This window comes from Pagrus major, chromosome 22 (assembly GCF_040436345.1).
Source record: "Pagrus major chromosome 22, Pma_NU_1.0".
Lineage (NCBI taxonomy): Eukaryota > Metazoa > Chordata > Actinopteri > Spariformes > Sparidae > Pagrus > Pagrus major.
The window spans coordinates 17,448,527-17,470,754 of NC_133236.1; the positions used below are offsets into that span (position 1 = coordinate 17,448,527).

Genomic DNA, 22,228 nt, shown 5'->3' on the forward strand with positions numbered 1-22,228 from the left:
CAATCCTACGGGGCTGGATTATCGCTTAGAGGGTCTCGAGCTTTTTAAAAAGTCTTCTGCTAATCCTTCTTATAATGAGCTACCGTGTGTGCTAAAAGGATGCATCGTGATTTTTCGGAATGATCAGGCCTACAGGATATAAAATTGGTGGCTTTAAAAGTCGACAACAACTGTATGGAAAAAAAGCATTCAAAATGGCCAACACTTAGGTCCAAGAGGAAAAAAAAAAATAAATCATCAAAACCAAGATTCATACCATGTTGTTTCACTCTTGAGCTGCACTGATTGAAACAAGAAAAACAGTCATTCCCTGCAGTCACCACTCCAGCGGTGTTTGCCGTAGACTGCGAGTCAGTCACACACATTCACGCACGTCTGTACCCCGGTGATCGTTGCCATAGCTGCGCTGGTTAGAAAAATAAAAAACAAATAAAATAAAAGTAAAGAAATCAAGACCTCCCATTTTTTTCACAGGTGTGAGGTAGATGAGGGGGGGGCTTTAGGTATCCTTGATTGAGGGGAGACATGAGGGTCAGGGGTTAGCGGTGAAAAGGTTCACCTCAGGATTTCCTCCACCTCTGGGTCCGGGGGCCGCGCGTGTGGGGCTCCTCGGGGGAGGAGGAGGAGCCCTCCAGGGGGGACGAGCCGGAGCGCTCCTCCTCCTCCGGGGGGCAGAGGTAGGGCCCGGTCCCTGGGCTGAAGGCCGAGGTAGACGCATGTTGGTCCTGAGAGCCTGTGGCAGGCGCCAGCGCCTTGTGGGGACACTGAGCCACCATGTGCGTGATGCTCTGGCAGTAGTGGCATTTCTTTGGCTGGGGGGGCAGGCCACACTCCTTGGCATGGTGATCCAGACCTCCACAGTTATAACAGCTGCAGAGGAGACAAGGAGGGAAGGCAGAATATGTGAGATGATGACCAACATATCCAAGAGCAAGAAATCCCTGTCACATTGTTGTTTCATGTAACAGAACATGGAGAAGAAAAAAAAAAAATCATATTACAATTATTTTGACAGCTATTACAATGTGATTCACGATTAGTGAGAGCAATCATTTTGTGCATCACGATTTATATATTTTCTTTATATATATATATATTTAAATATATTTTAAAAATAAACTATTACAATTATGATGATGTGACATTTGTTGGGGTCTGCGCCAAACAAACATGTTTTCTCACATCTAGAGAACTAAATGTGTAGGTCAAGACGTCTCTACAGTACCTCATTGTGATACTATTTTATTTTAATCCAATAAATTGCTTCTCGGAGATTGCACTATTACAATATGGCAATGTTGCAATCTTGATAATATTTCAATTGACTGAGGAGACAGTTTTATAATTTGAAAAAAGAAATCTAGACATTGAATCCCAAGGTTCCCACGGATACTTGAAACCTGTGAAAGTTTTTTAAAATAGACATAGCTCATCGAAAATAGACATGGTAGGGCCGCAGCAAAAGGTTTACCTCGGCATGAAAATTGACAGTTACCATACTGTCTACATTTACTTAACTATGGGATTCAATTCCATTATATTATAATACAATATTTCATGTTTATATCAAGTTTCATGTCCGTCAGAACATTATATTTTGCGAAACTGAGCTAGCATTAAGGGAAACCTGTCAGTGTTGTGACAGTAAACTAACTAGATCAGTGTCTCGAACTATGCGGTCCTTGAATTTAGAGAATTGAGCCTGGAAAGTAGAAGATGATGTTTAAAAAAGGTGTGGGGAAACCCTGGCATCTTCATAAAACGTCAGAGGCCGGATGCATTAAACTCACAACTCAGTTTTAGATTCACAACTAAAACTGTGTACGCACCAAGGCAGACGTACGCATAGGCTTTCTTTTCGTCACATTTATAAAGCTGTGCATACGGCTGATTTACATCTGTTCTATAAATCTCAATCATTGTGGAAACTGGTGCACAGGCACAAGCTTCATTTCAACTCCCCAAATTATCGATAAATGGTTGTAGAAACGCTGTTAAACATCCATTTGTATATCGATACTTGTGCCCACTCCACCAGTAATTATTTCTAGAAGGACATAAAATAAGCAACGCAGTTTATCTGTTTGTGTGTCATCAGCGAGGTTCTATATCTAAATGTGGTGAGATATGATACTAATGATCTAAATATCTATAATAATATTTTAATAAACTAACGGTTCCAGCGATAAAGTTCATCGCTCATTAATCATTTATGACGTCCTAAAGTGACATTTTACGGAAACCTGTGTAGACTTAAAAATAATAACAATCAGTGAAATTGGTACACAACCTAAACAAACAGTGTCTTACTGTAGGATTCTCTTATACACCATGGCCACCTCACTTCAACCACAGCCGTTTCTGAAATACCCGCTCCAACTCAGCTTCACCACTAGATGGTAGTATGACACATGCTATTGCTCCGGATCAAACAAGAGCAGCACTGTGGTGTGCCAAACTACACAGTGTTATTAAATCTGACAAGAAGCAGTTGGCTGCTGAAAGAGTGTAAAAAAAAAAAAGTCAAGGCAAATGTGTCCGGTCAGGATGCCACCAAGTGTTTTGACAACAAATCAAATAGACAATTTCTGCCGTTTTAGACACAAGATGCTTTTATTGAAGGCTTGATGTACAAATATGTCACTTTTCAGTGTTCAGGGTTTTATTCATTAGTCTGTTGTGCAACGTGTAACACACCTCAGGCCTGAAAGTCGAGAAAAGGTAACGCATCCACTGTTTGTTATAAAATGTACACCAGTGTAACACTGTGTTTTATGCAGATATTAACTGAAGGATTTAGCCAAGAGGTCTTTATGCAGAAGCTGAAAGCAGCAGACGTACATGATCATGAAACGATAGCTCACTGGCTGCCATAAAACAAATCATGCCAGGTTAAAGTCTGTTTCAGTCTTCATTGCTTTTGAACACAGGCTGAATTATCTCCAGAGAACTTTGGATCAGCCTTTGGATCAAACGCAGACATAAGTGGACCTGAGTGCATGTTTATTACATGTGAAGGATATTTTCAATATTTTTTGCAATGCCTCCTGTTTGCAGTTAACTTCTTGGTTACAGTATTAAAAGTGTAAAACCTGGACAAAGTATAATAATTGAGAGCTGGAGGCAAGTTTTAAGGATGCGTTTAGCAGGTGTCCTCACAACCTGGATTCATAAAATGACAACTAGATTGATCGCATTCAAAATGTAAAATTAACAGCCATAACCACAAAACAATAAAATATTAATAATTGTGTATTCATCTGTAGGATTAAGGTTTAATTTTGATTGTTTATTGCAAAAATCTTAAAAATAAATTCAACACTTTGTATGTCTTAGATTATGCAAAGAGTAATTATGAGACAAACTGTTCTATCTCAGATAAATTGATTTAAAGGTTTTAAACTACTAAACATAAAACAAATGTAACTAAAACAAAAATATTCCTAAACAATTTTTCATTGCAATGAGACATTTATTAAAGAATCATTAATGTTGAAGCACAGGTTGTCGTCTTCATCTTACTTTCTAATCAATTAAGATTAAATTTGTATTCTGTAAAAACTCATTTAAAAGGTTACTGCCTTGAAAACCTTGTGTTTATGGGGGATGTGCAAATTTACCAGCCAAACATCAATACTGACTGATATTTACTGTCGCATCAATATTCAGCTGGTTTAACAATTTATAATAATATCATTAGTAAATGGTAAATTTATAGTTAATTAAACTTTAGTTAATAGTTATTTCACTTTTTACAAACTATGAAATGCTTCATAAACCATTTATTTAGCATTTGTTTCTCTGAAGTTGCAACTGATGTTTATAAAATTTTGTAAATTGGTAATAAATACGAGGGCTCAACAGATACTGCTTTTTCAGGGCTGATACAGATTATTAGGAATCAAGGAGACTAAAAAATTATATTTGGCATCGATATTCGTAGTAAAAATGAAACTCTTTGGAATAAACCTTTACTCAAGTACTGTTCTTAAGTATAATCTATTATTTCCATTCCAAGTATTTCCATTTTCTGCCACTTTACATTACATTTATTTGATACATTTATTTACTTTGCAGATTGTGTGACGTGTTGCCAATCAGATATAGTTGTGGGCGGGACACTGAGTGAGAGGATGTTTCATCAGAGCCAAAGTAGAACATTTTTTAAATCAGCTTATTTCTAGTCAGCAATCTGACAGATAAATCAACGATACCGGTAATTGGAAAAATGCTGAATATCAGCCCGATAATCAGCCAGGGCCGATAATCGGTCTACCCCTGATAAATACTGTGTCTTTAATCTATAAACAAATCATTGTGATGGCCATTATGTAGTTGGAACGGATGTTTATAAACTTATCGTTGCTTCATAAATGACTTGTAAAGCATGTCATCGTTTGTTAACAGTGAAATAACTCATCAATAAAGTTTAATTATAAATGTACCATTTATTAATTTTGGTTGTTTTGAAGTGTTACCTCAAGAGCTACGGGCTCATGACATCCCTGCCATCAGTTTGTAGGCAAATCTAAGTACTGAGTAATACTTCTCATCGAGTAGGCGGTTGTATAGCTGGTTAAAAAAGCTTTTGAGGCAGCTCGCAAAAGAAACAATTTCATGTGCAAGGTTGTATTAAAAGTTGCAAATCTGTATGAGCAAATTGGAGCTCTTTCTAAAACAGTGTAATGACGGGCTGAATAACTAAACAGTTCAGTTATTTCTTTTATAATGAAGATTTCTTTGATTCCCTGGAATAAAAGGGGGCAATAAATAAAAAGAAAACAAAATTAACAACAACAAAAATCTAAATTGGCCTAATTGTTATTTTAAACAATCCGTATATGTACTGGCCCAGAATTTATCCGTTGTTGCAACCCTAATTTATGGTGACACCACCTCTGAAACCACACTAATGAAGACGAGAGAGCTGAAATCATTTGAGGAATAACACACCGAATATCAGAGTCGAGCTTTGAGGTGCGTTTCACTTTGATGGAGACAAACAATCTGCTGCTTTCATAATCAATCCCCTCCGTTATTATTTCAAAAGCTGAATATCTTAACACAATTCTTACATCAAACAGCTTCAGGCGACTACAGAGCGCCAGTGTAAAGACTGGGACTGCACAATCCTTGGTTGCATGTGACCAGCAGGGGTCAGAGCAGCGTAACTGCCACAGGAGCGCGCTCACAAAGACTGATGACATCACAGACATCTACCTGCCATCTCTGAATCCAATACTGCCTTGCTACCACCTTAGTAGAAGGCAGATACACTTGACCTAACACTGGATCAATTATCCCAAATAAACTGAATTATTCAGCGTTGTAAAACAATCAGGGAGCCTCCTCTGCCTCCCAGATACTGTTTCCTCCTTTCTAACAAAAGCATCTCTTTTCACACCTTAAAAACTGGAGGCAGCTGTGGTGAGGTGACGGCAAGCTGCATAAAGAGTGGCAGAGCTGGACTTTCTAATGTAAATGTAGCCCTGTTGTCATGTGATGCCTTCCTATAACACATATACTGGGCTGTACGTCATTCTCCATCAGAGGGAGGACGAGGAACGCAGCCGCCCTCTGCTTCAACCATCAGGCGTTTTCAAGCAGCTCCATATGGCTCCCTCTGACGGATTTTAGCAAAGCACCCTTCAGGATTTTGCTGAGGACAAAACAATTGATTGAGCTAGTGCCGCATTGAGATGCATATAAGCCCAATACATCCCTGTGCTAATGCCGTCCCTAATGTAAAAGCTGGCAAATTGATTTAAAATAGCGGCAATGGCAGGCAAAGTGCTCTATTCAATTCCTTATTATGGCGCACAATAACCATAGCAACAGGCATGTACTCGGGCAGATTGAATAGATTTAATCTATAATCTCAGCCCACTCAGAAATAGCTCACTGCGGTGAGATGTACATACAACATATGTCTCCTTCTGCTATAGGCAGCGCTGCTTTCTGGAAACAAAGCTCACACACATTTAGGTTTTGTTCGATGAAGCCGGTGAGATGTGCGTGTGTGTGTGTGTGTATGAGCCATTTCTGCAGACACAGAAATCATTTTAATTCCTTTTTATCATTTTTCCAGTCACTCAATTTTTTCCATGAACTCACCGGTCTCCCTTTGGTTTGCGTTTCTGGAGTGGGACCTTTCCTTTGGGTCTCCTCTCGCTGCCTGCACAGGGTCCCCCACCAGGTCCGGTCACCCGCAGGGACTCCAGGCCCTTAGAGGACTTCTTATAGGTGAACTCCACCTGCTCACCCTCCTTTAAGCTGCGGAAGCCCTCCATCACCAGTTTGCTCTGTTGGGAGAAAAAAGCAATTATCCATTAAAGAGTGGCAGGCGCTTATAGCAAGATGAAAAACAATACACAAGGGACTGTATTTAGTTCAGGGGATGCAAGGATTGTTGTAGGCTAAAAGTCTGATCAAAGTTAGCTGAAATGGTTTTAATTTTAGCATGAAAGCATAAAGTTACTCCCGTTTTTGTGGAGTGATTATTGCGACGATCTAAGAGGATATAATAAATATTCTAATGGGCTACTTAAATGTAAGAGCTCAATTCATTGTAACAGCAGTACGACGATGGACATCTGAGTCATTCATTTTGTAGACATCGACATGTCCTTGAATAGAGCCAAATCATTTGGGAGACGATTAAAGGCAATTCAAATATCTCCAACAAGTCATTTTTAAAGGGCTTTATATCCACAATGGTATAAAAAAGTAGACTCTTCTATCATGACTGGTTCCACTGGGTATATATAACCTTGAATGATGAAGTGAACTGACAAAGACCGCATGCTTTATCTTGTGAAAGGTGCAGAGAGCCTCTGTCTCGAGCAGAAAAGGTCATTTTTTTCAATGAAAAGACTCAATTTAACGCCTTAGTTCTTATGTCCTGTCCGCAGAGCATAAAGCTCAGCTTTAATGTTATACAAGCCCACACCTGTCAGAGCTCATTTAGAACTTAAATATTGAAAAGCTGTCTGAGAGCAAAAAGAAAGAAGTCCCTTAAATAATTGTCAAAGAAGCAGCAGCACGTATCGACACCAAGAACTTTGCTGTAGGCGTTCGCTGCACGCAGCGAGCACAACATCCAGCAGCACATACTGCACACAGAGAGGCATCACCTCAAACATGGCGGACTGACTGTATGTGGTTTGCACCAACTGCCATGACAGTCTTTATCTCACACATAGCGTCCTTGCTGTACTCCCTTTATCTACTTTTCGCACAGGCACCACTTCCTATTCCTTCTGCAGGAAGAATAGACAAGCATGTCGCACCCGTGCAATCATTTTCTCTTAGCAACATCCACCATCCGTCTTATCGGCATGATCGGCATAATTGATTTAGTTACTACATAACCACCGGACAATGATTTATGTCTTGTTGATCGCACAAAACGTACAGCTGATATGCAGTGCATCCATGACCTTCATGAATCGCAGCGAGCCCTGTGGATCTCGGCGTAGGTAAACACACCCACACAAGCACGCAGTGCGCAGAGCAAACCTACTACCTACTATACAACGAGGCCTAAAAATAACACGCAGGCTATCTGTGAATTCTGCTGTAGAGACAGATGTGTAGGAGACAGGAAGAGAAATGAATGAGCAAAGGGAATCAGATGTGAAACTAGAGGAAGGAGAGAAAATGTTCTCAGCAGCAAATTCTCTACAATATGTCTGCAGTTACAGGAAGCTAAAGAGCCTCTATAGGTGGTCTATTATTAGATTGAAATGAATATGTAAGAGACTGAAAGAGGGGGAATGTATAAAACAGTGAGAAGATGGAAAGGGAATCAAGAAGTGTGAATTAATTACAAACTAAGAATAGTATGTGAACTCGCTGCGCTCTGATGAATATCTGTCAGACTACTTCTGTACAATGACATAAAGGTAAATGTGTCAAAGGGAGATGCATGGAGAGAGAAAATGCACACAAAAGAAAAAGAAAAGTATTTTCTGGTTCATTGTATGCTTCTGAGAACAAACCCGAAAAAAAGTCAAATTGTTTCCTTAAGTCGCTCTTTTTTATAAACAATTTAAAATAAAATAAAACAATTAATAAATGAAAAGGAGGAACACGGTAAAATCCTAATTAAATAATTGCCTTTGCATCAATTAGTACTGATTTTAAAAGTCATAACACAAATGACTTCAATGCCGTCTCACTGCAAAATGTTCACAAGAAATCTATTCTTATGATATTTTCTAAATCAAATACAACTCTTATTATATGTAATGATGTAAAATAGGCCAAGACTTCCACATAATGCATGAAAGCTTTTCAGGATATAATTCAATCTCACAAGCTTATATTAAATAAATCTTTAAAGGAATTACATTTTAAAAACATTATTTTCTGAAAGTTTAGGTGACTTAAATTAGTTTGCTTGGTTTTCCATAAGTGAATAAAAGTTTTGTTTCAAGGACAAAAAAAAAAACGTTTTATTAAAAAGAAAAGAATAGCCTGATACAATTTATTTTCAGATTTTGCAACTAAAACTCTTTATCAAGAGCCATGAAATATACAGCATCCACTGTTAAAATGGGTAATACCCAACACAAATACAGACATGGACATGTATTTGTCTTATTTCATTTAATTTCAAAGTAATGTCTATATTTAGGTTTTTTGTAACATTTATTTTTTTTGGAACATCTTTCCTGAATAGTTCTCAATACAAGTAGCTGCAAATTCAAAAGGCACTCCACAGATATCACACCGAATCAAAGCAAATTGTGCTTCAAATGAGAACAAATTAAACATGGTTAATAAAAAGATTTAATTTGGGTTTATTCCTCTTAAAAACTGTCTTAATATCAAACTTCTTTGGAGCCATTCTTCCTCCTTATTTACACGCTTTTTCCACAGTTTATAAGAGGGGGAAATAGCTGGGATAACGCCGGTGTTCAATACATTCAGATTCATTCTGTCTCCCTCAGACGTCATTTCTGATTCTCTCCCTGCAGTTTGTGAAGGATAGAGCCAGGGTCCCCTTTGATTCTAGTCGATTGCTGATGGACGATTTGTCCGTTTCGGGCCGTTCAGGTATTGGATTTGGCTTTGAGGAAAGGACGAGGATCGGGGAATGGAAACGAGCGAAGGCGAAGACTTTGCACAACAGATGTAAGGGGTGGAATAAAACAGAAGGGGCGACGACGTGAGTCACAAATTGAGCTTGTGGCTTTATGCAGCCAATAAAGGATCAATATCAAAATGCTGTGCTGCAAAAAACAATGAATTGGTAGACTCAATTTATTAAATAAAACTGCGATGGCCTTGTATTTTTATAAACAACAAACCTCAAGCAGTCTGAGTCCTGTTTTCTAATTAAAACACAAATTGATTTCATGATTACCATCATTAGACCATCCAAATGACTGAAAGGCATTCCTGCGGCAGAAATCAGTACAAAGCAAATAAAAAAAAAAAATTGCGCCCATCCCCCACAAAACAACACGCATTCTGAATAATGATGAATAATCATCAACTGCTCTTTAGACTGTGTGGCACATGAGCTCTTCCTGTTCCTCTCCTGTCTTCAGTCCACCAGCAGCTTGTCTCTCCAGGTCAAAGTTGAGTGGTTTGTCTCAGCACCCTACCCCCTCTCCAACCCCGTCAATGCCCACAATGCACCAGTGAGGAAACCACACAACCCCTTTTGTTCTGCAGAAATGCAGGAAAACACACACACATACGCACGCACACACACATATCTCCAACATGTAAGAGGTGGTGTCACACTCATGCCTTCATGTCTCACATGAGTTTCATTCGTGAAGCCCGCAACAACTCCACAATTACGTAATGAAACGCAGCATGTGGATTTACGTGAGAGTGTGTGTGTGTGTGTGTGGGTGTGCTGTTGTATGCATGCGTCAACGTGTGTGAGAAAAAAAAAGAAAAAAAAACTTCACAAATCAGAACCTGTAACCCGAGTCCCCTCCTCTCGAGTGACCTGGCGGGTGTCCTGACCCGTTTCAGTTTACGCACAGAGGTCAGGAAAGGGCACGGCCGGGGAGAGGGAACGAGAGAACGTCAGAGAGAGAGAGAGAGAGAGGGAGAGAGGGAGAAAACAAAATGGAGGAGTGGCCTGGAGCAGGGGGGTGGTGGATGAGGGAGGGGAGTTTGGAGGAGGAGGAGGAGGGGGTTCATGGAAATGCCTCCAGCGCATTCTGTTCAGCTCCAATGGAGGAGCAACTCCTGATCAGTGGCTGGACCTGGGGGGAGCCCAGGAACAAAACCCCCATTTGATCAGGAGCCCCACAGGTCAGCTGCAGAAATCCGGGGGTCAGTGGTATAACCATCCCAGCACCACCCCCTGCCCGACTGGCGGACCACACCAGCTCTCAGCGCTTTAACAGCAACTGTCATCCTAAAATCTGAAGAAACCGAGCCAACAAAATGGATACCGACACACTGTAAAATGGCTTGATTATGCTTACGAGCTTCCTTATATGTAATAAATATCTTCCTATAGCTCCACATGTGTGTGTGTGGTTGTGTGTGGGAAGGAGCCAGCGATCAATACAGCATCCTGGATAGAAATAGCCCTCCTTTTCATCAGCCAGGCCCTCGTCATCACCAGGCCCAGCAATCGATACAGGAAGCTGTAATGTGAGGGGATGGGGAAGCGGAGAAAGGACACCCACCGCCCTCCACCACCACCACCAGTCTCTCTCCGTGGCGACCACCGGCTATGGAATGGCTAATTATGGGATGCTTTAAATCTGAGGTGGCCCACGCAGAGCCGCGCGCTCGATCGTGCTCGTGGCAAGAGAAAAAGGGGGTGTGTGTGTAGGGGTGAGCGTGACGGAGATGGCGGTCACCATGTGGCGTGGTGCCATTAAGTAGCTTTTTACACACAGGAAATGCTAAGTGGACAAAGCTGGGCCAGATCAGCTCAGATGGACATAACCCAACAGGATGCATATAAACCAGAGAAGAAAGAGGAGAGAGAGAAAGCTGGATGGAGGAGAGGAGGAAGAAGAAAAAAAAGCACAAACACGCCGATGAAAACCACCAACAGAGCCGCTCTTATGACGCTGACACCCAAGCCCTCCTCAACACGTTGTCATTAGTGGCCCTGACCTTTGAACCCTGCCCAACCCCCATCAAACACTTAAAAGCCTTCACATTTCCCCTGCCTCAAATTAACAACATCCAACACCCCCGATTATGACTGGGGCAAATATTTGATCTGGGGGAGGAAGCACTAGATCATCTTGCTACGTTTATCAGCACGAGAGGGGAAATGAACCTCGCTGAGGTGACTGGTGATAAAACACACCGCCTGCTAATAACTGGACCCCTTCTGAACAGAAGCACAGTCACAAAGAAGATCTGTTTTGTTTTTTTTACACATATGGCTGTGTTCTTTCAAAAAATACAATAATAACCACTTAAGGAGGTGACACCAACTCAGAGGAAATTATTCATCGACTCCATATATGCATGTTAATTCTTCGTTAAGTCTTTTGGACATTTGTATTGTCTACAACTTAAAATACTTTGCAGACTTGCACGTAGGGTTGCAATGGTACGAGATTTTCACGGTATGAAAATATCACAAATATATTTCCCGGTATACGTTATTACACAATTATTATTATTATTATCATTAATATTATTAAAAGTTACAATCACAACAGAAATGACGACATAAGGTTCTTTTTTTTTTGATTGAACAAAAAAAATTGTGTCCTGAAAATACATGAAACTTCAAAATACACATATTTTTCATATAAATGATAATGTGATAGAATTCAAGCAAATATACACAGTACAATAACACGGTATACCTTGATACCAGTAAATCACGTCAACCCTAAGTGTTATACAGACTTTCATTTGTGTTTTGCACATACAAGCGTCCACTACAGTCCTGACCATTCTTTGTTCTCAACCATTCTTTGCCTTTATTTGTTCACTTTTGTTTGGCCTTATTCTCAGCTGTATATCTGTTCCAAGGTAATCACATTGTAAGCTACGAGTCGAATCCCTTGTTTGTGTTCCAAACTTTTTGTGGTTTTGGTTCCGATTATAATAATAAATATACTGTGTATAAAACAGGTTTGAGAATTAAAAAGGCTCTGAGTCGATTTTTGGGGGGCTAAACAATAAACTTGCACCACATGGTACAGCATTAACACCCTCTTTCAATATTAACTGTATTTGTCTTTAAATTGTATTAGCTGTGTAATATTATTATTGCACACGGTTAAATCAAAATCATTATCTAATTGATTTTGTTGCAGCAAAAAGCAGCAAGTACTTTTTTTCCCTTCTTTGTACATTGGCACAGAATTCAACACACAAGCACGAACATGATGCATAAAAGGGTCAAACATAATTGAAGTGGGATGAGGGTTACTAGCTGATTTGCTTGCTTATGACTGATATGAAGAGATTGACGTGAGCAAAATATGATCAAAAACAGGTTTATCTAGTGTCTTATGCTTAATGACAACCATGTTTTTTTATCTGAGAAGTTATTTTATTTCTTTCTCTGCCTTTTTAAATAGAATTTGTGAAATTAAAGAATATCACTGACGCATTTCAAACACTGTCTAAAACAAATGAAATCTCTCCAGACATTTTTTTACACATTGGCATTACCATTTCTTATATATTCTTTAAAATGTGTTTTTTTCTTTTATCTGTTTTGAAGATGAAATGACTAGTCAACCAATCAATTATGTCCCAGAAACTAATCTGCAACAATTTTGATAATTGATCCATTTTTTCCAATTGTCAATTTTCAAGACAAAAACACCAAACATTCTCGAGCTTCAGCACCTTAAATGTGACAAAATTTGACTTTTTCATAAAAATTCTTAACTAAATATATTTGGCTCTGGTAGAAAAAAAATGTAGTAAGTCATCTTGGACTGTGGAAACTTACAGTTTACACATTTTAAAAGAAAACAATAAATACAGAAAAAAGTCTGTGGATTAATCAATGATGTAAATAATTGCTAGTTGCAGCTCTGTCTGTTCAAAGCCAGATGAATTATTTCGTCTCCTAAGAAACAGACAAAATTGAACATAACTCCACGTTTGCATCAGCTTTAATTAATGTTTTCTCGCTAAATGTTTCAGCCTGTTTGGATTTTCAAAATCAAATGAAGTTAAATAATGTGAAGGGAGCAAACACAGCCGACACTGTGTAGGCGCTCTCTTTGTATTTCAGGTGAACTGCGACTTGTTTTTAGCCCTTGCTCTGCTCTCTACTCCGCCACCTTTCCAATTACCAATCATCTCCGCTGTATGTGGCCAGCTCCTCAAAAGGAAGTCACATGACTGGTCTTTCTTCTTCTTTTGCATTTTTTGATGTGCAGAAGAGAAGGGTGGGTTCGGTTGGAGGAGGTGCGGGGGTGAGGTGGGGGTGGTGGGGGGGTAGTGTTGCTGCAGGAGAGACAAAGCCTGATACTGGCTATCTGGAGGCAGAGATGGGTGGGGCCTGCATGCCAAACGGTGACACGGACCAGAGGTTAATCTCACTAGGGGCCCACTTTAACCTCGCTACACAAAACACACACACACACACACACACACACACACACACACACACACTCACTCTCTCTCTCTCTCTCTCTCTCCCGCGTGCACACACACTCAAAACCTAAAACATCTTACAACGGTTCACATGTAGACATCAACAACCTAGGGGTTCAGAGAAGAAAGTAAAGAGCCACACACACTCACACTCGCTGGCTCCATAAATTGAACACACACTCTTCTGGAGGTTTCAGGAGAGCAGCAGCAGCAAACTGTTCAACATTTCAAACTGATTACCGACAAAGGGCAAGCAGCCCCCCACCTCACCGCCACACACACACCCCCTCACCCCACCCAACGCTCCTGCCTTTTTGTCTTTAAAGAAATTCCTCTTTTTAAAGAATGCCCGAGGAGAGAGCACCCCCCGTGTCCCAGCAGGAACTCACGCACGCACGCTCACACACACACACGCACACACACACACACAAACAGAAAAACGCTCAGTCCAGGTAGAGAAGAGGTTGACAAACAGATATAATGAAACAGCTGTGTGTGTGGAATCACTAAGCAGAGAAGTAGAGCGGGTGAAGAAGCTTAATTACTCTCTCTCTCTCTCTCTCTCTCTCTCTCTCTCTCTCACACACACACACACGCACGCGCGCGCACACACACACACACACACACACACACACACACACACACACACACACACACCTTCCAGAAAGGAAGTGATCAGATAGGAGCTCCTGATGAAGAGGCCTCCCAGGAAGAGAACTCGTGGTCGGGCGGGGACCCTCTCGCTGACTCATACGCCCTCCCTCTCTTACCTCCTGCTCCTCCACTCACTCGTCTTTTTCCAACCTCTCGCTCATGTTTTCCTCCTTCGGCTACCAGCACCCCACCCCCGCCCGCCCGCCCGCCCGCACCACCACCACCCCTCACCAACACTTATTTTTTCCCACATCCCTCCTCTTTTCCCTCTCCTAGGAAAACTCCTCCTCTTTCTCCTGTCCTCATGCTCCCTCTTCCCTTCCTGTCTCTCTCTGGTGGCACATACATAATAATTGTTATGCAGGAACAAACCTGCACTATAACTGACAGCTAACCTTGTACCATAAATGCAGAATACTTCATGACCTTTGTGTGAAGCCAAACTCTCTTTCAACAGCCATTACAGAAGTCTGTTCTATTGTGCTGCTCTGCATGCTTGGAAGTCACCGAGTTAAAGTATTCATATCCTAACAGAAATATTCCTCATTACAGGATTTGGATACCGTAGCAACACAGAAGATAACGAGCAGGATTTTAATTCAACATTTACTAAACATAATGAAACGGCATCGATTAAGTCCAAACAGCTGATCGAATTATTATCGGAATCACAATATCCAAATCCCAGAAGCTACAATTGTTTGATAAAAGCTAAATTTGGGACAAAACAGTATGTTTTTTTCTTGGTCTTTAGGTGCAAGTAAATAGAGCTACAACGATTAATCGATTAGCTGCCACCTTAAATTAATCACCAACTATTTTTTATAATCGATTAAATCAGAAAAAATACTATCCCGATAATCATCTAAGTATTCTCAAACTAAAGACTCAAACTGAATAAACAAACCGGACAACACAATTTCATTCATTTACTTAGCAGGAACCACCTTTCTCACTTCAGCGTTCTGGGGACCTAAATACAGTCCGAGGACAGCTTGTTTATTCCGGTTTGGAAATATATCGCATAAATATTTCTTATACATACATTTTTGAGTTTGTATTATTTCCTTATTAATGATGTAAATGCTACCTAAAATTCCACTACAACATACTGGAATCACTTTTGTTGGGAAACAAATATTACTATTGCATCACAGAAAGGACACACATCTTTTTTGGTGATAAACAATCGAAGAATCTTTAAAGACGTAGTCATAAATCATAAGATCTTCCTGCACGAATAAAGCATAAACAAATGGTGGTAACCTTTTTTTGTTTGGAATCGGTAGTATTTACACACATCTTATTTAACATGTTTTTCGGGGGGATAAAATGTGCATCAGCCACGGTGACGCGTTTAGGCAATTCAATTCTTGGACCATTTTCTGACATTGTATAGACCAAACTACTAATCAATTAATCAGGGAAAATAATCAACAGTGGAAGTAATTATTAACTGCAGCCCTATAAGAAAGCATGCTGGCTTGGTAAATCATCACGACTTAAGTAGTTTTCTCAGTCAGAATGAAAATCGGGATGCAAAAATCACCCGCACTAATCTCAGTCATAATACCTGTCAAAATAATTCTTAGCATACCGTGCAGCCTTAGCATCAATGTGTCCAACTGGCTGCAGGCTGACAGCAGAGACACACACAGTGTACAGATGAATGCAAATACTGGCAGAGGAATGGCGTGTTTTGCATTCAATATGACAATGTGCTTATGAATGCATATTGTCTGCTCTTTGTGCTAAATGACAGCTGTATTGTTGTAAACACGAAGCTGGAAACGCTGGGGGGAAATGGACTAGTGTAAACATAAGATTCATTGTATGCTAGTTAATTCTTCTATAAGGGGTTCTGTGGAACAATTTGCATTTTTTTCAAACATGGAAAATGCAACTAGCCGCACACAATTTAAGATAATCATTATACAGAGTTGTAACTGACAGTTAATAAATGCAACTATTTTTTATCTCCACACCTTGAATATCTATATTTCTAGTAAAGACTGAGCATTTCGAACCACATCAAGCATTGGATGCATATTCCCACAGACACCTGCATGGCACCAGTCTGCTCTGTCCTCTCCATCCTTTTACAAACTGCCAACTTATGCACAGCTCTTCAAGCACTTTCTCCATCTCTTCGAAAACATCTCCGGCCAGCAGGGAAATTAGGGGCCATGAGGAGTATGTAGACAGATGCAGTGGATGGAGCCACAATATGGAAGTATCAATCAGAAATATATAAAACACACACGCTGCAATGCGCACTCTCCTTTTAGCCTCTCTTTGATTTCAAATACTCGCAGCAGAGATCGCATGTGAAAAACTGCATCTAACTGCAACTGCAAATAAAGACTGACAAAAATAATTTAACGTGCGTTATTTGATGCCGGATGAGCCGTGCTCGTGGATCCATGCACCAACTGTTTTCATCGATGATTAATTTCACGATTAATCATTTAGTCTGTGACCAACTGCTTCTTTGTTTTTTTCCAAAACCCAAATTCTCTTCATTTAAAAGCATGAATGAAAATAAAAAGCAGCAAATTCTCACATTTAAGGAGCTGGAAGCAGCAAATGTTTGACATTTTTGCCTGAAAAATAACTGAATCAACAAACTGATTGTAAAAATAGTTTTTATCGACTAATGTATTAATCATTGCAGCTATAAGTAGCACTTATTTATATTGTTTAAGGTTCACTATGTAATTTTGGGAAAGACATTTTAAATCAGAAGAGAAAGGTCTGTTATGCCTTAATAAACTAAATAAACAAACTCGTTTTCATGACTGACCTTAGAGGAACAATACGATTTCATACTGTTTTACTTTGTTTATATTTGGCGGACCCTGCCACCTTTCTAGTTTCAAACAGGGACCTTATTTTCCTCTGAGATCAGCTTGCTTATCCAGTTATGGAAAAATACATTTCTGAGTTTGTATTATTACCTCTTTAATATTGTAAATACTAATTTCCTCTCAAAAACTACATAGTGCCCCTTTAATCATTGTCAATCATTACATATTGCAATATTATGTACACTTGTTACAATGGGGGCAGACGTCTCTATTTCTAGTATTTATATGGATACAAAGTTGTCACATACTATAGCTTCAATGCACATATTTTTATTTATTATTTTTATATTTTTGTACTTTTTTATATTTTACTCTTTTGTCTCATTATCTTTCTCTATTCATATCTTCTTTATATCTATAGCGTGATATTCTTTTCCAGGAGAGGCAACTGTAACGTACCCAATCTTCGTCTGAGGGATCAATAAAGTATTTTTGACTTCTGATAATCAATGCCATGACAATGGAAACAAATGGAGCAAAGGTCAACACATTGCTTAAACATAAGTCTCTCTAAATGTGACCCTTTTCTTCAGCAAATTCACTGCAGAACTACAATTATTTTATATATGATGGCAACATTTTAGTCAAGGTTACACAGTATGTTTATAATGATCAGAAAAAACAGGCTATGGATCATTTAAAATATATAAAAAACACCAGAATAAAAGGAGGTGAACGCAACAAATCAGAGAAACATCAGCCCCATCTCATCACTGCAAACTGTCGTATTCATGTGAAACTGAAGCACAACAACGCTTTTCTATTTTTTACTGGAACGCAACTTAAAAATATTTTTTAAAAATCACACCATCAAAGTTTCACCAGAATAAGCCGACGAGGAAATAAATTAATGCTGCCTTAGTGAAACTATAACTCCTCAACACACTAGTTTGCCTGATACTGACCAGTGGCCCCATCTTTTTTTATTCACCACTACATCACTGCTGACATTTGACCCCTGATGTGCCCGCCCCCACCTCCTCCTCCTCCTCCTCCCCACCACCGGTTCAGCAGCACAACATCCAGTGAGCCCACAATAAAGACACCTCTAGAGGAGGGTGTCAGATGAAATGGTGAAAATGCCTCTCCTCGTTTCAAGTATTTTAAGGCCACTTTACAGGACCGTAAAAAAGAGAGGGGAGACTGGAGGCAGAGAGGACTCCACTACATCTCTTTGTTTGCTGCAGAATAAGTGGAAAACAAGGCCTCAGACATGAACTCCACGCACAATAAATCAAACAGAACATGCGGTGGAGAGCAGGCCAGGCTCCACATCACAAAATGTAATAAGGATGTAGCAGCAAAACAACAGCAAGGGGCCAAACGCAGCCTCACATAACACAAACCATAAGGCACAATTTGACCTTATTTTTTTTATTATTATTTACCTAAACATGTTCTTCAGACATGTTGGCTGGCTGGATGTGAGGCCAGCTCTGCTGTCCACTGGGGCCAAGTGTGAAACTAACCGTGTCACAGCCACACGACATGTCCTCCCTTCCCTTTACAGTGCAGAGGGAGGGGAGAGCTGGACGCATGTGGCTTAAAGAGGAAACTTAGCATGTTTTTTTCCCCCCCCCCCCCCCCCCCAAGCCCGTGGACAACGTGTGATTACACAGTAACGTGTTGGGTAATGCAAAACATCCGGATGATACAATGTGGCTGCAGGAGAAATAAAAGGGGGCCTGCGGGTCTCTTTCAGGATGGGATTTGAAGCTGACAGTGAAATTGTTGGGGGGGTGGGGGGGGAATCAAACTAATCAATCACTGATCGCTTTTTAACACGTTTTGGGGGAAAAGGAGGCCGAGCAGGGCGCACCGCATCATCACCAGCAGCAGCAGCAGCAGCACAAAGCAGAGGTTTACTCCTCGGGGTGTTGGTTTGTGTGTTTGATTTTGTCGACGTCAAACTTACTTGGTGGACGAAAACATCCAGAGGGGGGTCGACGGGGCTCCCTTCGCTGCTGGTCATTGAGATAAATCCGAAGCCCATCCGGACGTTGAACCATTTGCAGAAGCCGGAGCCCGACAGGATCTGAGGTCGAGTCCGGTCCTCCTGCTCGGTGGACTTGGCGGGGTCCTCTCCGCCACCTTTACCCGGCCCTCCTGAAACAAGAGGGTGGAGGTGGTGGTGGGTGGGGGCACATGAGAAGCAAGTTAGAACATTTTACAGGCTCAAGGACACACAGCATGCAGGGTGGCTGGAGATACAGGTTTATATAAGTTTAATGGGCTCTGTTGCGTAAAGAACTTCTTGAAGAAGAAGAAGAAGAAGAAGAAGAAGAAGAAGAAGCGTGGGGGGAATCCCCTCCACTTTGCAAACACGGGCTATGTGAAGTTCAGGGCCGGTAGAAATTTCCTATACTAGTATTTTCGACACCACGGGGGCGCGTGGTGCTGTGATCCGGCGTGAATCGAGCCTGGAAAAGTTCCTCCGTGACAGATGACCGCCTCGGATCCGTGCACGGCCAGGGGGCTCGGGCTCGGGCTCGGTCTGTGCAACTTGTGGCGGATATTTGTCTCGTGCATCTGGAGTTGTGTACGCTACGAGATCCGAAAGGCAGGTGTACACATGGCTCCTCGAGCCCTGCGAGTGTGCACAAGCCAGCACCCTCGCCATGCACGGGTCTTATCGCAGCGAAACACGGCGAGGGTACGGTGCTCGGCAGGGGCGGTTCAGGTCCATCTAGTTGTATTTTTTTTTTTTTTTTTTTTTTTTTAAAAGGTTTGAAACAACAATCAACGTTGCACCTTGTCCCCCTCCACCTCCACCCTCTCTCTCTCTCCTTCTCCCTCTCTCCTTCTCCCTCCCTCCTTCCTTCCCCTTCCCCTTTTCCTCGCGCGAGCACACATAGGAAGGAGGAAAAAACTAAGAGCAGAAAATAGGGAGAAAAAAAAATAATAATTGCAGAATAACCTTCGGCCATGTTTCCCCGCGGACCCTCTGCGCCCAAGTTGCAATAGAGAAGCTTCCTCTGCGAAAACGGGCTGCGGTAGTCACCATTAATCCGACATCCTCGATCCCATCGGTCACCAATTTAGCTCGCATGGTACGGCGTGCTTTCTGCCTTTTGATATTTTTGTCATGTCTCTCTGTCTTCCCTTCCAATCCCTTCCTCACTCGCACCACCTCTGTACTGATCTCTCCCTCTCTCTCTCTGCCTCCCTCTGTCTCTCTCTCCCTCTCTCTCCTTCGCTCTCATTCGCTCTCGAGCTGGCTGTGCCCGTTCCCGTAGTGGGAACACGTGACTTTGTCAATTACATGCTTTCTTGCTACTAATTTCTGCCCTGTGAGTCCAGGGGAAGGGAGATGGAGGGAATCGGACTCGCAACCCCGCGGCAGCATTCACGCCAGCATCGCGCGATCGTGAGAGAAAAACAATCACAGTGTTGGATTGTGCTCGTGCTGCGTTTTGGTGGAGCAGCCGGATAGAACTGTATCATAAGGGGGTTGGTGAAGCTACATAAGGCTATTATACTGTGAGATTAGATTAGATGGGATTCAATTAAAATTTAATGATTCCTTTGGGGGAGATTGGTGTAGTCATAGCAGCGGGAGAAAAGACAACAAACATGACAAAATTAAAAAAAAAAAAAGGCAAGAAGTTTGAAGAGTGTGCATGGACGTGCAGCAGTGTGTGTTCTTGTATTTTGTGCTTCATGGAGCTGGAACCAGCATGTGAAAAGATTTAAAGAAATATGCTTCTTCACTTGCATGTTGTTGAGTCAGAGGCGAGCCCACATGGCCTCATAAGATACCATAAATACCAGTGCAGTGGAGTCACATATGAGTACCACACTGCAGTGCAAACAAATAACTTCTGTCCAAACCACAAACTATTAAATCTATATATATATATATCCAAAAGCTAAAAGATTTGGTACTCATACCACTACGACACAGTGACACAGATCACATTTGTTTATATCCTTGCTCATTTTCCGTCATACCAACAAGACAGTGAGACAAAAAGTGTATTTTTCTGTATCTTTTGACTTATTTTACCCCAGAACACTTGACTCAAATGTACCAATACGACACTGAGACCAGGAGCACATTTTTCTGTATCTTTGTCTTATTTTACCCCAGACGAATACACTCAAACCAATAAGACATGCAGACACAGAGCACATTGGTCTATAGCTTTGTTTTATTCTACCCCAAACTACAGACTTGTACCAATACGACACTGAGAGCACATTTGTCTGTATTATTTTTTAATCTATAAACAAAATACCTAACTCCAAACCTATAAAGAATCCTGGTTTCTAGAGTCTGATTGAATGAACTCATGTCTTAAAATAGCACAGTGAGACACCTGAATTCCCTTTACCTGGGACCAGAGTAACTTATAAACACAATAAAAATGCAATGCTCACTTTTCTATGCTTTTCCATGCATGCACATGTTGTTTTTAAGCTCATGTTTCTAACGTACGACCAGTTACCTCCCAGCATCATAGTGGGCACCAGAGGAGAGCTGAACTCACAGCTTTGGAATGTGACTGGAAAAGCCAGAAAAACAAACCTGAAAACTGTTCAGTCTCCTGTGATGTGCTGTAAAAAAAAAAAAAATGTTTTTAAAAATCGATCGGCAAGACGACAGAGACACTTTGAAGAAGATCTTGACGAATATTTAAAGTGATGTGAGCAGTGATAATTAAAATGGTGGCTAAGTTTGGAGGACAGCATCAGATGAAATATGAGAACTTGTAAAGAGAAGATTTTTGCTCTGAATGTGAACCAGGTTACATTCAGAAAAAGCTTGATTTTAGAAAGTGTTCCTAATAAAGCGGAAAACTGGCGATTAGTAAGTTTCTTGAAGTAATTCACTTTTTTTAAAGGGACATTTTATCCTTCTTTATTTACTCCCTGGCTTACAAATCATAGGAAAATTGCCCTTCTATGTTATTGTGTTTTTACTGTGCTGTTGTGCTAATTTGGATTGAACTGAATTGGTATGTCTACATAACTTTTGTCAGTTTCTTACTAACTACTTTACTGATGCCTATTACTTTAATAAATGCTCTGCATGTACATAAGTAAAAACAATTATGTAATTCCAAAAAAAAATGAGAAAAACAACATGTAAAATCTATTCTACAAGAGTAAAATAAAGTTTAAGCTGCATAATCAAG

The 22,228-nt window shown here is 40.7% G+C and overlaps 1 protein-coding gene across 1 annotated transcript; it reads right to left on the bottom strand.

The window, feature by feature from the left end:
- Nucleotides 1-560: 560 nt before the first annotated feature.
- lin28b (lin-28 homolog B (C. elegans)) lies at nt 561-20,165 on the bottom strand. The gene is made up of 4 exons (XM_073492340.1): nt 20,008-20,165; nt 19,006-19,196; nt 6,115-6,302; nt 561-870 (listed from the first exon to the last, which is right to left on the bottom strand). Exons 1-4 carry the CDS (start codon nt 20,015-20,017, stop codon nt 561-563), a joined length of 699 nt encoding a protein of 232 aa, XP_073348441.1. The 5' UTR covers nt 20,018-20,165.
- Nucleotides 20,166-22,228: the final 2,063 nt, after the last annotated feature.

Excerpts from the sequence above, each read along its gene's own strand:
- lin28b (XM_073492340.1), bottom strand. Across the intron at positions 6,303-19,005 it reads TGGATGTTTTCGTCCACCAA|AGCAAACTGGTGATGGAGGG; the intron begins GTAAGTTTGACG and ends TTCTCCCAACAG. Across the intron at positions 871-6,114 it reads CGCAAACCAAAGGGAGACCG|CTGTTATAACTGTGGAGGTC; the intron begins GTGAGTTCATGG and ends TCTCCTCTGCAG.